General features: G+C 61.0%; 2 protein-coding genes across 2 annotated transcripts; both read left to right on the top strand.

Annotated features, from left to right (window-relative positions):
* Window positions 1-6138, top strand: LDBPK_322790 (hypothetical protein, conserved; the record flags this gene model as incomplete). The annotated part of the gene is made up of 1 exon (XM_003863644.1): window positions 1-6138. One exon carries the CDS (start codon window positions 1-3, stop codon window positions 6136-6138), a length of 6138 nt encoding a protein of 2045 aa, XP_003863692.1.
* Window positions 6139-8471: 2333 nt separating this feature from the next.
* LDBPK_322780 (cystathionine beta-lyase, putative) lies at window positions 8472-9671 on the top strand (the record flags this gene model as incomplete). Its single annotated transcript, XM_003863643.1, has 1 exon — window positions 8472-9671. One exon carries the CDS (start codon window positions 8472-8474, stop codon window positions 9669-9671), a length of 1200 nt encoding a protein of 399 aa, XP_003863691.1.
* Between the last annotated feature and the right edge of the window lie 3700 nt (window positions 9672-13371).

Below are 13371 nucleotides of genomic sequence, written 5' to 3'. Positions count from 1 at the left end.
ATGCCGTCGCCGTCTTTGTTCGTCGCTCTGGTCGATCAGCTTGCCACGCGGCACGACAGCGGCGGTAGTGGCAGTGGCACCAGCCTCACCCAAGACGTGGGGGAGCACGTCTCACGCCTGTTTCTCCTTGCCTGCGACTTGACGACCGCTTTTCAACCCGCGGACCTGTACCAGCACCTAGAGGGCATGATGACGCGCGAGTGGGCAGCGCTGCTTTATGGAGAGAGTCTTTACACCTCGTCCCCGGCGTCGTCAGATGCCCCAGAGCCAGCAACGTTGTCGCACTCGTCTCCTCCACCCGAGTGCGCGCCAACGCTCATCGCCGCCTCTGGCGCGCTCTTGGGCTACGCACGCACGCACGTAACAGAGTTCGAGACGAGCGGCGTGGGACAGGAATGGGTCGATGATGTATGCGAGCGTTGGCAGTCGAGCGTGCTGCAGCTACTGAGCGCGCAGCCGCCGTTCTCCGCGGAGGCACGCACGGCCGTCTGCTACACCGTGGCGCAGCTGTCCTTGCTGCCTAGGAACTGCTGCGAGCAGGTGCTGAACGCTGCTTGCGAAGCCTTAGAGACAGGGCGCGAGGATGGTCTGAACGCAAGCATCGCCACGGAACTAATCGGCCAGATCACGTCGCTCATGGTGCTATGTAAGCCATTCCAGCTGCAAGGCCTCGCCCTCGAGGACCCTGCAGCAGCAGCTGCTGCAGCAACTTCCTGCAAAGCCGCAGCAAGCAAGAAAGACACGGCGCCGACCGCGGGAGCACAGGCGTGGAAGCGCGCGAAGTTGTCGACGCAGCGGCCAGCAGGAGAGGGCGCTGACGCTGGCGCCAGTGCATTCAACACAGCCGCCTTTGGCTCGGAGGCGCCGACTTTGAGCTGCAGCGCCATTCCGTCCTGCTACCCTTTTCCGTCTCTTGAGAGGCTCAAAGAGCTGAAGGTGTCTCTCATCCAATGCTGCCTTGCCTCTCTCGGTGCCACGGCGGCCGAGGCGAGTACCGTGAGCAGCACCGCCGTGCGAGCAACGCGTGCACATCATGGGCAGCAGCAGCACCGCACAGTGCCCGTTGCACTAATTTGCCAGCGCGTGCTCATTCCACTGCTGCTGCTCGACGGGGGCCAAGGGCTGGAGCAGTACGAGCATCTCGTGCACAATCTTCTGCGCACACTCGCGAGCCGCCCGAATACTTCGTCGACGACGGCGGCCATCTCGCCGGACTCCTCACAACATTCACCAGGTGCTGCTGCTGAGGATGCTGTGCTGCTGCTCCATGGGGACAACTGCGACGAGGTGGTGCTTCTCATCGCCGCGTTGTTCGACTTTCTCTTTCGACATTCTTCCCTCGACCCGCGCACGGACTTTCGTTTCTCTGAGTTTCTCTGGACAGTGCTGAGCAGCGCGCTGCATCGCAGCCTAACAGCGCCGGAGGCGGACGCCGGCCACCGCGCGAACATGCAGCTACGCGTCGAGTACCTTCTGAAGCGCATCGTGCACATGACAAAGCAGCAGCAGCGGGAGCAGTGGCAGGAGCAGCAGGCGAGGCTGCGCACTGACGCGCCGTCTGCAGCTCTGCCGCCCATCATCGAGTTTCACCCGCTCTTCCGCTGGTGCACGACCATCAGCGGTGTCGGCAGTGGGGCCGGCAAGCATCGAAACGGTGCAGCCGCCGAACATGGCGACTCGCTCAGCGCCACCACGTGGGACAATTTCTTCTTGGTGCTGGAATCACTCAACGAGTACGGCTGGCACATTATCGAGCCTGTCATGGCCCGCCTGGACACCCTCATTGCTCAGCTGGATAGCCGGCTTGAGAGTGGCGCGTCGCCATGCGACGTCGTGGCGGGATTGACAGTAGGCGTGAGCGCTGCCGCGCTGCACCCGCGGTGGATCGAAATGCTGCTTCTGAAGCTTATCCTTCACCCAAACCTCGGCGTGCGCAAGGTGGGCCTGCGCCGTATATGGGCGCTGCCGCAGCGCGTGCTGCGATCGCTCTCCCCGAGCTTTCTTTTCCAGTACGTCTTCCAGAGTGCGTCAGATCCGCGGTTGTGCGGCGACATCGACCGCGTCCCGATCACCGCGTCCTTCCTGGACACCAAGGCGTTCGAGGGGACGGAGGTGAAGGCTGTGCCGGATGTGGAGCCGCTTGCACAGGAGGTGGAGCGCTTCTACGCGTCCCTCTTCGCCCACCGCTGGACTTCCAGCGACGCCGACGCCGTGGCGGGCCGCATCGACGCTCTGCATTGCATGCTGGACACGGCCATCAAAAAGCCGCCGCGCTTCACAGTATGCACGCTGGCGCGTGTGCTGCTCGCCATTGCGCAGGTTTTTCTAGACCACGGCCTCGATGCGGAGCCTGTCCTACTCGATGAGGGGGTGTTGGGGCGGTTGCACCGCTTCATGCGTGACTCTGTCCAGGAGAACGTTCCGTTCTGGCTGGATGTGCGTGTGACGGTCATCCTTTTCGCGGCACTTACAACGCTAGCGGCTGCGACGGCTTCTCCGCGCCGCTGTCGGCTGCACTCGGCTTTCTGGCGCCTGTACTGCATATGCGGCCCACTCGGCGAGTCGGGAGGCCACAGCATCGCGAGCGTAGACGCGTGTGGGCAGTACGGCCTCGTCGGCGCCTCTGTTGAGGAGCGCTTTCTGCAGCACTGGCTTGTGCAGTTCAGCGCGCGACAGCAGCCGATGCGGCAGGCCAACTTTGACAAGGCGGCGCCTTCACTGTTAGAGGCGTTACTGGATGTCGAGGGGCTGGCCTGCCGCGTTGAGGCACTACTGCGGGCGCCCGCAGAACCCTGCTCACATGAGGTGGTGAACATTGTGGCAGTCAAGGAGACGTTCTTCTTGGTCGGCGCTCTCACACGCACCGGGTCCATGCGTCACGCTGAGCTCGTGCGAGCCATCGGCGATCGCATTGCGACCACGATCGCGTCGCTGCAGACGCGCGCCTACTGCACTGCTGCACACGTGCTGGCAAGCGCGGCGTGCTTGGTGGAGTTCCAGCACAGCGTTGGCGGTGCCGTGTGCGCTCAGCTGTGGCCAGTGAACACGACACTGCAGTCCATGGCTTCTGCTTTACACGGCCACGTCATGGCGGCCCTGCAGGCGAGCGTGCGTAGCATCTGCGACGCTGCAGAGGCGCCGGGGCAGTTGCGCACCGTGCGCTCGCTGTTCGAAGGTGAGACGCACGACGAAGCCGACACAACATGGGCACTCATGAACATCACAAACTTCGACGTACTGGCAGCTGCCATAGCCTCTCTCAACGCGATCGCGTGCGATCCGACGACGCGCACACCGGCCGCTGCTGCTGCTGCTGCAGAGGCGTTAAACGCCCCACAGCATGTGCGGCAGCTTATGTGTCTTCTTCGCGAGTGCTCCGCCGCTTACGAGTCCATGTCTGCGTCGGGTGCTGGCACCGCTAGCAGCGAGGAGGCGGGGCAAAAGCGACTTGCAGCGTTGCTGATCGTCAGCCGCAACGCGGCCCGCCTACTGCAGAGTGAGTTATGCGGGTATCTCTCTGTGAAGCACGAGGCGAGCACCGCGCCGCAGGCGCGGCACGATGAAGGCCTCGACACGGTGGCAAAGGGACGCCTGCTGTTCCCGACTGCTTTGCCGACGTGCCGGGAGGCGCCGCCATTCTCTGCCGCCGCCAGCTCCCGCTGTCCGATTGCCGTGGTGCTGCCACGTGACGTGCTAGAGGTGTACGTCGACCAGCTCATGGCACTGCCATCGCAGCGCGTCCCATCAGGTGCCGTCCCCAGTGCGTTGTCGAACCTGCCGTGGTCTACGCTGCTCAGCCAGCAGGGCCGCTACGTGTGCAACGCGCTCTATGTCCTTTTGCTGTCCCTGACTGCCGCTGAACAGGAAGACACCGACACCGCAGCATCGAATTCGACGCGGACATCTCCTGGTCTTGTGAGACGCGTGCAGGACTACGCACTGGGCCAGCTTAGCGAGTGCTGGACCGTGAACCTTGCCAGTGTGTACGATGTGCTGCTCTGGGTGTCGTCCTCGAATGTGCCAGAGGTGGTGGATTACGTCACCATCGCGGACGGCATGTGGGAGCACATGCGAGAAGTCGGTGCGCGCCAATACACTCGACTCGCTGCCCTTGCATTCACCGTGCTGCACTACGTCATGCCGCACCATCCCGACTACGTAAAGGAGGCCCTGCTGCGAGTTCTCAAGGGCGAGGGCAAGGATGCACAGACGGCGGACCGTGACGTCTACTTTGCCGCCATAACGGCCTCGCTGCAGGTGCTGCATAACCCCGCCAACAACTGGCCCGTGTTGCGCGATGTGGTCTTGTACGCTGCCGTTTTCTTCAATACGAACCGCGACGAGGAGGAGAATGAGTCGACGGTGGCCGTCACGGAGCCGCTTCTATGGACTTGGCCGGAGGCTCTGCGACAGTGCTACCCGCCCACCACTTGCATGGCTGGCGTGGGCCGCGCCATGGCAGTGGCGACGTTGCTGTGGTGCTGTTACGAGAACGTGGCGGGCCGTGCGGTGCCGCTCACGATGGAGCTGCTGCGTATGAACACGTGCCACCCGTTGGTGACGCACGAGCCATGCATGCCCAACTCACGGACACACCGCACACGTATGCGTCTGTGGCAGCTCCTCTGCGCGCTGCTGCCTTGCCTGGCTGAACAGCACTCGGTGCCACCTGCCCAGGTGGAGGAGGTGTTTCGCATGCTCGTGTTCCACTGCTTGACGGTGAACAACATGGGGAGCGTCCGCCGGCTGATGGAGCTGTACGCGATTCGGCTCGTGGAGCAGCGACCCGCTCTCTACACCGTCTTGAGTGAGGCCCTTGGCAGCCACAGCCTCCGCCCTCAGGTTTGCGGCAGCTACATCCTCATTGCCTGCCACGTGCTGCTGCGGCAGGAAGAGGCCGGCGGCGCCGACGAGTCTGCCGCTGCTGCGGCGGGTGACGAGGCGCTTGCGTCTGGCATCTTCGCATCGCTCTTCCCACGCATTCTGCAGCAGAGCACGTCGAACCAGCACCTCCTGCGCATCATCAGTCATATCGGACTTTTCAACATCTGCCGACGCCGCCTCGCGCGCGGACGCCCCGTCCCGCCTGCCGTGGCAGCCATCTACGAATACGTACTGCATGCCCCGGAGCACGTGAGGCTTCGCGAGAAGCACGAGAGCATGCTTTTCTTTGACACGGAAGCGGCGAGCAGCCCTCGCAGCCTCTTTTGCGTCCAGCGCAAGGAGGCGAACACCGTACTGGCGGAGGTGCTGCCGGCTGCCGCCTTCGAGCGGCTGCGCTTTGTAGAGACGGAGATGTGTTGCATGATTGGCGCCCTCTACCCGATGGAGCTGCTGCGCGTGCACGACTGGTGTGCAAGCCTGAGGGTGCAGGAGCGGGTGTCCGTCTTGAAGGGCTTTCGCGGCATCCCTCACACGAGTACGCCGTCAGACTACTATGTGGATTACACACGGGAGGCGACGGAGCTGCTGACGCGCGATCCGATGCTGGAGGCGTCTGCCGCCGCCGCAATTGCGAGGTCCGCCGCAGTCGGTGCTGGAGATGAGGCCAGCGGTGCCGACGCGGCCACGGCGAACGTGCAGAAAAAGGTTTCATCATGGTGGACGAGCGAGGTGTACAACGAGCTGCACCCACGTGCGCTGCGTACGCAGAAGCAGTCCATCATCGTCGTCGGCTCGCTGCTCGAGAATCCGGTGAACATCGCCGGCTTGTGCCGCTGCGGCGAAATCTTCGCCATCGAGTCGCTCGTGGTGCCGGAGAAGAAGGTGTTTGAGCATCCGCACTTTGTGGCAGCAGCGCGCAGCGCAGAGCTTTGGATCCCGTGGGAGGAAGTCATGCCGAAGGACCTGCCCGGCTACCTCGAGGGTCTGCGGCGTCGCGGCTACGTGGTTGTCGGCATCGAGCAGACGGCGGCGAGTGTGCCGTTGGAGCAGTTTTCCTTCCCGGAGCGGTGTGCGGTGGTGCTTGGTGCGGAGGGCCAGGGCGTGCCAGCCCCACTTATTCCGCTGCTCGACGTCTGCGTCGAGATTCCGCAGTACGGGCTCATTCGCTCGCTGAACGTGCACGTAGCAGGTGCCATAACCATGTACGAGTACACACGGCAGCACCTGATGGCCCAATCGCATCCCTCCACGTGAAGGGGCGAAGCAGGTGGGGAGATGGAAGGAGGCGCAGGCGGCTATTGAAGTGGACGGTGGCGGAGAATCACATGCTGATCGGATAGCCGTCTCTCTCTCTATTGCTTCCTGTGGTAGTGACGCCGGTGTCAACGGTGCTTGCCTCACAAACGCACACACATACACGTAGAAGCATGCACACGCCGCGGCCGCAGCTGTGCACCACGCTGCACAGCTGCGGCAACCGACAGCTTCTGCATCTGCCTGCAGGCTGCTGTTGTGCTGCACTCTTGCACGAATGTGTGTGTGTGTGTTTCTCTGTGTTCTCTCGAATCGAGTCTCGCTAGCGTGATCACCTGACACGGATACGCTGTCTGCCTGTTTTGCTCTCTCCCGCCTCGCGCCACGAGTCTGCGTATGCGCTAGTCGGTGGCGCACCCTTCATCCCACGGGGGCCCGTAAGCGGAAGCGCCAACGCGGAGAGCAAAGACAACACACACACACACACACACAAAGAGGGGCAACATCACACACATGGGCACGGACACGCCCTCGAGAGACTGGGAGGGAAGAGCGGAGGATACGCCAGTCCCCGCCCCATATCCTACAATACTAACATCTACGTCAAGTCTCACAGCCATAATGATAATGAGTTACAGCGACCCTCAGTCCACGCTGAAAGGCAAGGAAGTGCGCGTCGACTCGGAAGAAAAAGAGGGAGGGCAACACCTTAGTGCATCAACAAGGATGCAGCGAGCTCCGCTGGGCTCGACATCTCAGTCGTCTCTGTGTGCCGTCGTGCGGGTGCGTGTGGGTCGTTAGCTCAGCCACGCGAGCGCGGGATGCTGTTGCACTTTTCCACCGCTCAAGGCGGACGCACCAGTGCATACAAGCAACGCGTACCGTGCCGACCACGGCAAGCGTCTTTACAGCGGCGAGTGCCACTCTTGGAGTGTGGGCACAGCCTAGTGCGATGCAGACCGACGTCAGGACGAGGTGTGCAGGCGTTGCGCTCAGCGCGAGCGGCATCTGCTGAATGCCGTATTCAGTTCCCTCTCCTCTTTCCCTAGGCCCTCACCCCACACGAGCGCACACATGCGCGCCACTCAATAAGCGATGCCTGCCCTTCGCTTCATCATCATGGAGGAGAGGTAGGTCGTGAACACGCCCGCACACACAGACCGGACACAGCTGCTCGCGCTCGTAAAGGCGCCACGGGCGGGTTTCACACCCCATGCAGCTCATTGCGCACGTGTGTGTGTGTGTGCCTGGGCTTGTGCACGCTCGGTTTCGAAAGCCGGCCGCTGATGCCTATGCGGCGATAAGCATATCGAACATCTGCGGCATGGCTCTCCCCGTTACCGCCAGGAACGTCGCTGCTGTGGGACCTCCTTCCACCCTAGCTTGTGGCAACGCAAAACCGGCCCACGCAGGCGCCAAGCGTGCTACGCCAATCGACAAACCGGCCGATCCAGCGGGGAGCCGACCAGGCTTACGGTGACCGACTCTGCGCCGTCCTGCGCCCCCTCCGCGGCCGCCACCATTGCTTCCACCGCATCCCTTGCCCCGTCAAAGGTGCCGGTGGCTCCTCCGACGTCTCCCAACGCGGCGGGTGACAGCGACGTCGCGCGAACCGAGCCCCTCACCGGAGAGCCTTCTGAAGCTCGGACGCAGTCATGCTCTCTCGCGGTGGGCTCGGAAGCATCCCTGTCCTCCACGCATACATACCGGCCTAGCGGCAGTCTTTCTTCCGCGACCCAGGGGTACAAACGCAAGTGTGCGCATAATCGCCGTCATGGACGGCGTCAGAGAGGCCGCAGCAACGAGAAGACACCGCGAACATCAGCGTTCTGCGTTGGCTTATGGAATCTCTTCGGCTGTTCCGACGTCCCCGCGCTGCTGCGCGGGGCTCACGGGTGGCGGGCGCAGCTGTCAGTGAGGGAGGAGATTGTGACGGACGACATCTTTGCTTTCCTCGGCCCTTTGGGGCCGTTGCGGCACACTCCCGCATGCCTTCCCTCTTTCCTCCTCTGCCCCAACCGCCAGCTGTTCTGTGCTGCATCTCTGGCTGGAGCTTTATTCATTACGCACCGTCCTTGCGCTTGCCTTCTCGCTGCTTCTGTCTTAACGCTCTCCCTTCATCCGCCTCCACACGTTTGCGCGAATGCACGACAACGTGAACACGCTCACGCATACATCCACACCCCCCATCTCACACCAGATGCGCGTTCCCATCTCTTGCTCAGCCACCACTGAACCCCCCTCCCCCATTTCCTTTACAGCACTACCCGCCTGCCAACAGTCCACGACTGCCCGCTCCCGCTTGCCCTCAACGGCAGCTCTTCCGTGTTGCAATGCCACATCAGTCATCTGATCAATGCTCTGTCGAGACCAAGCTGGGCCGTGTCGGCCGCAACCCGGATGAGCAATGGGGCTTCATCAACTGCCCCATCTACCGCGGTTCCACCGTCCTCTATAAGAGCGTCGATGACGCACTGAAGCGCCGCTCCCCGTACTGGTACGGCACCGCTGGCAACCCCACCGTGACGAACCTGCAGAACGCCTGGACTGCGCTCACCGGCGGTGCTGGCAGTATTGTCGTGTCGTCGGGCATGCAGGCGATAGCGTACGCGCTGCTGGCGGCCGCGAACAGCGGTGACAATATTCTTGTGGCGGACGCAGTCTATCTGCCCACCCGTAACCTGTGCGACAACTTCTTGGTGACCAAGGGCATCACCACGACCTACTACGATCCCTGCATCACGGCAGACGAGCTGCGTGAGCTGCTCCACCAGAAGCCCAACACCACCGTAATCTTCATGGAGTCACCGGGGTCGCAGACCTTCGAAATCCAGGATGTGCCGATGATCTGCGCTGTGGCACGCGAATTCAACGTTACGACGATCATCGACAACACTTGGGCCACTCCCATCTTTTTTGACGCTCTCGGCATAGGGTGCGACATCTCGGTGGAGGCTGGCACCAAGTACGTCGGCGGCCACTCAGACCTGCTGCTGGGTCTCATCTCAGCCAACGAGAAGTGGTACCCAAAGCTGCGGGGGTTCATGAACCTCTTGCAGTCGGTGCCCGGCAACGAGGACTGCTACCTGGGGCTGCGGGGGCTTCGCACCATGTACATTCGCCTCAAGGAGGCGGAGAAGCGCGGGCTCGAGATGGCGCGCTTCATGGAGAGCCGCGAGGAGGTACTCAAGGTGCTGCACCCGGCGTTCCCCAGCTGTCGTGGCCACGAGATCTGGAGGCGCGACTTCACCGGCTCCTCCGGCCTCTTCTCGATCGTGCTGCGCCCCAAGTACGCGCTGCAGGACGTGGAGCGGATGATCGGCAGCTACAAGCTCTTCAGCATAGGCTTTTCATGGGGCGGCTTCGAGAGTCTTGTAATGTGCTTCGACTGCACCACGTACCGCACGGCAACCACCTTCGCCCCTGGTGGCATCCTTCTCCGTTTCCAGATCGGCCTCGAGAGCTTGGAGGATCTCAAGCAGGACATCTGCCGGGGTTTCGACAAGCTGCGCGGAGAGTCGATGGGCTGCTAAGCAGGTAGATCCTCTCCGGGGACTGGCTCGCCTCTGTCCCCCGCCGCCTTTCCACTACTGTGGATGTGACACCGCTTATCTCGACATGCGCACGAACGTAGCAAGTCATTGCTGACGTTTCCTCTTTGCTTTTCTTTGTGTTTGCTGTCTCCGCCTTTTGTGCCGCGGTGGTGTGGCACACGCCGTGTCTCCCGCCCACCCCGCCCACCCCCTCTCGCACACCCTCGCCGCCACAGATAGCCACGCACGCGCGCATGTCGGCGACACGATATGGATGCGAAGGTGCACGGCCTGTGTCAGTGGGGTCTGTCCATGTGTGTGCGTGTCTTTGCAATGCATGAAGCAAAAAGCGACGGCGAGGAGAGAGGAACGGCAGGCGGGAGGCGGGGCGTGTGTGAGGGACGAGTGATGCGCGCACACTGGCACGCGGGCATCAGACGATGCGCCCACCTCTTCCTCGCGCTCTCCCCTCTCTTTGCCCGTCTCAAAACGGAGCGAGCGGCGGCGCCGGAAGCTGGGGAGAAACAAAAGCCGCAGAGGTGGGCGCACAACGAACTGGATATGGTCGACACACGCGTTATAGACGTAGGGTAGTTTTACTCGCGAACGACGCGCAAGCAGAGATGACGGGGAGAGAGAGAGGACCCCATCTTATAGATGTTGCTGATTCACTGGACTGGTGTACGTCAGCGAACGGCATCTCCGCCACACCACCCACATGCCATCGCCGCTGCCTCCACTCTTCTCCCTTCATGAGTGAAGCGAGCGGACTCCGTATTTGTAGTTGTCGTGCGCTGTTTATTAGTATTATATATATTATATCTATCACGTCTTATTTTTTGTTTTTGGTTCGTGCACAGCTTCCGTCCTTTTTTTTTCAAAGCATGTTGTTGTCCATGGGATGATGTGACGTTCGTGCGGACGTGTACGACGCCCCCTCCCCCCTCTTCTGCCCCCCTCTCCGTACCCCCGCTCTCCCTAACCTACGCCTTTGCCCACTTTTTTTTGTCCTTCACACGTGAGTGCGAAAACAAAAAAGCGACACACACACACACACACACAAAACGAAACTAAAAACGACAAAAAAGGGACCGCCCACACTCGACAAGATGACGGTGCACGTCAACTGTGATGCGCGCCTTCGCCAGTGCCGCTGTTTAGTATGAAGGTATACATATATACGGAGACATACATATATGTATGTGTGTGCATCAAAAACAGCAAAGACATGGCGCGCTTTTTCTTGTTTTCTCTTCTTTTTTTTTTTCATTGCCCGCACGTTTTCTTACCGGTGAGTTGTGCTGCAGCACATGGCGGTCCGACCCCTCTCCTCATCCCCACATGCACGCGCACCTGAAGTGCACATGCGTCTTCTTGCCCTCCTTCCCTCTCTCTCTTCTCTGTTGTCGATCGGGATGCGGGTATCTTGACCGATGTGCTTTGGCCTCTGCATCGCTCGCCTCACGCAACCCAACCTGCCTTTTGCCGTATGCGCTTGCTTTTGCTCGCCAACTTGCTCGCCTGTCGCCTTCATTCTCCTTTCACGAGCTCCTTGTACAGCTTCGTGCGCTACGCCACGCACAGTGCGAGCGGTGTACGCGCCTGTGCGCGAATCCCGGGAGAGAAGGCGACGCGAAGGGCAGTTTCATAGCGCCATGGGGTCCGGTGTGAGAGAGCATCCGCAGAGCTGTAAAACGAATCGTCCAGGAGGCCAATATGACGGCGGGAGGGGAGGGGAGAGAGAGAGAGAGGACGCCGACGTTTGTTTCTTTTTTTTTTTCACTTTGAACTCACATTGCATGCGATCGCCTCGATTAGTGAGTGCGCCCCCCCCCCTGCGCCGCAGCGCTTTTCTTGTCTTCGTTTCTCTTGCCGTTTCTCTGTGTGCTGTGTGCGTATTGCTTCTGTCCCTCTTCCTTTCTCCGACTTCCCTTTCGCATCGTGCCCCTTTTATGCCGCGCCGCCACTTCCCGCCTCCCAGTCTACCTGCCCATCTCGCTGCCTGTGCCTCTGCCTGGAGACAGAGAGACGGGCAGGTGTACGGAGAGGCGAGAGACACTGCCCTACACCTCCACTCCGCGTGCCTTTGCTCACCTCCCTTTCTCTGTCCTCACCCCACTCCTTCGTGTAACGTTGCGTTTCTGTGTCTGCGTGCTAAGACACCCTCGCTCTGGGCGTCTCTCTCCGTCTTTCTTTTCGTTTTTATTTTTCCGCTCTTCCCTTTGCCACATTCTGGCAGCCGATACCACACACACACCTACACAGGCACTTCGTAACAGTCACGGAGGACATGTGCACGTGCCCCGCTCCCCACCCCCAGCATGCTATCCCATCCTTACTTTTTTTTCCCTCCTCCTTCTCTTCCGTTCTTATGAGCTGACATCCCCCCTCTTCTTTGAGAGGCACGAAGGGCGGGAGTTAATCAGGACATGAACACGCACTCTTTCTTTTCTTCGTACAATCGATGACAGCAACGGCTGTGGTGGAGGGAGTGGATGGAGGGCAGCGGTGGCCGGCGCATTGGGGATGGGCAGAAACACCGTCGTGTGTGTGTGTGTGCACGAGTAGCGCCTTTGAAAGCCAACTCTCTTTTCTTCCTTTCTTTCTTTTCCCCTTCCCCCCGATCATGCCTGCCACCTCAGCGCGCGGTATCCAGGGTTCCGAATGGACACTCTGTGTGGGAGCCAGGAGCCTGCACAGCTTGCACTCGGGTACGGTTGCGGACTCTTGGTGCCGGCAGAGAGGTCTGGGCTAGTGCTGCGCCGAAGAGACATCCGGCCACGCTGATAACGTGTGTGCCATCTCACCACGAATCGCTCCGACGACTCCACAAGCACACGCGCCCACCGACTGTCTCTCTGGCTTTTGCTGCGTCGCGGGGACTTGGAGCGCGATCTAGGGCCTACCCTGTACTGTGTGCAGTGGCGCTGCATGGGGCTTGAGCGGTACCCAGCGGTGTTAGTTGGCCTGGCTCCTCGTCGAGTCTTCGATCCAAGTCTGTATTCGGTAAGAGAGGCGCATTTTACTCCACAGGTCTGAAGGGCACATTCTTCTCCCGTCTTTTCAGCATCGCGGTGCGGCAAGGGAAAGGAAACACGGTGGTGGCGTTTCTGCGCCTGTGCGAGAGAACATACGTAAAGGCGCCGGCCCCAACGTGCTCAAAGACGAAACTGGAGCAGAGAGGCCCTGACTTTGCTTCGATGGCCCTACTAGACGGATACACCTCACGCCCTGCTACAAACCTGAGAGTGACGTGGCGGCACGGGAAGTTTTCGATCACACCAGTTGCGCGCGAGCACCTGCCCGCGTTTTCGATGTCTGCAGAGGCGAGTGGCTGACAGAGGCTGCATGGTGTGCAGATGGTTTGCTGCCTGGCGCTCTGCTGACAGTGGGGTACCACTGCCCCCTATGCCCCCTTCTGAAGGACAAGCTGTGAATTCTCTGCGCGCAGCCGCACGTGCCTGTCCGAGAGCCCCTTCCGCTTGGCACACCCACTCCTGCCAGAGGCGTGCGGGCTCAGGAGAGGGCGGAGTGCTCCCTGCTACCACAGATGTGTAGCAGCGTTCCATCTGTCGCGGTGCATGTGGGCACGCCATCCAGACCCCCTTCCCCCTTCCTATGAAATAGACCGAAATGGACGATGAAGACACCGAGCCCTCTTCCACAGACAGCAGCGTTGCCTTGAGGCGGGGCCACGATG

Source organism: Leishmania donovani, chromosome 32 (assembly GCF_000227135.1).
Source record: "Leishmania donovani BPK282A1 complete genome, chromosome 32".
Taxonomy (NCBI): Eukaryota; Euglenozoa; class Kinetoplastea; order Trypanosomatida; family Trypanosomatidae; genus Leishmania; species Leishmania donovani.
This window is presented reverse-complemented; position numbering and strand designations above follow the sequence as displayed.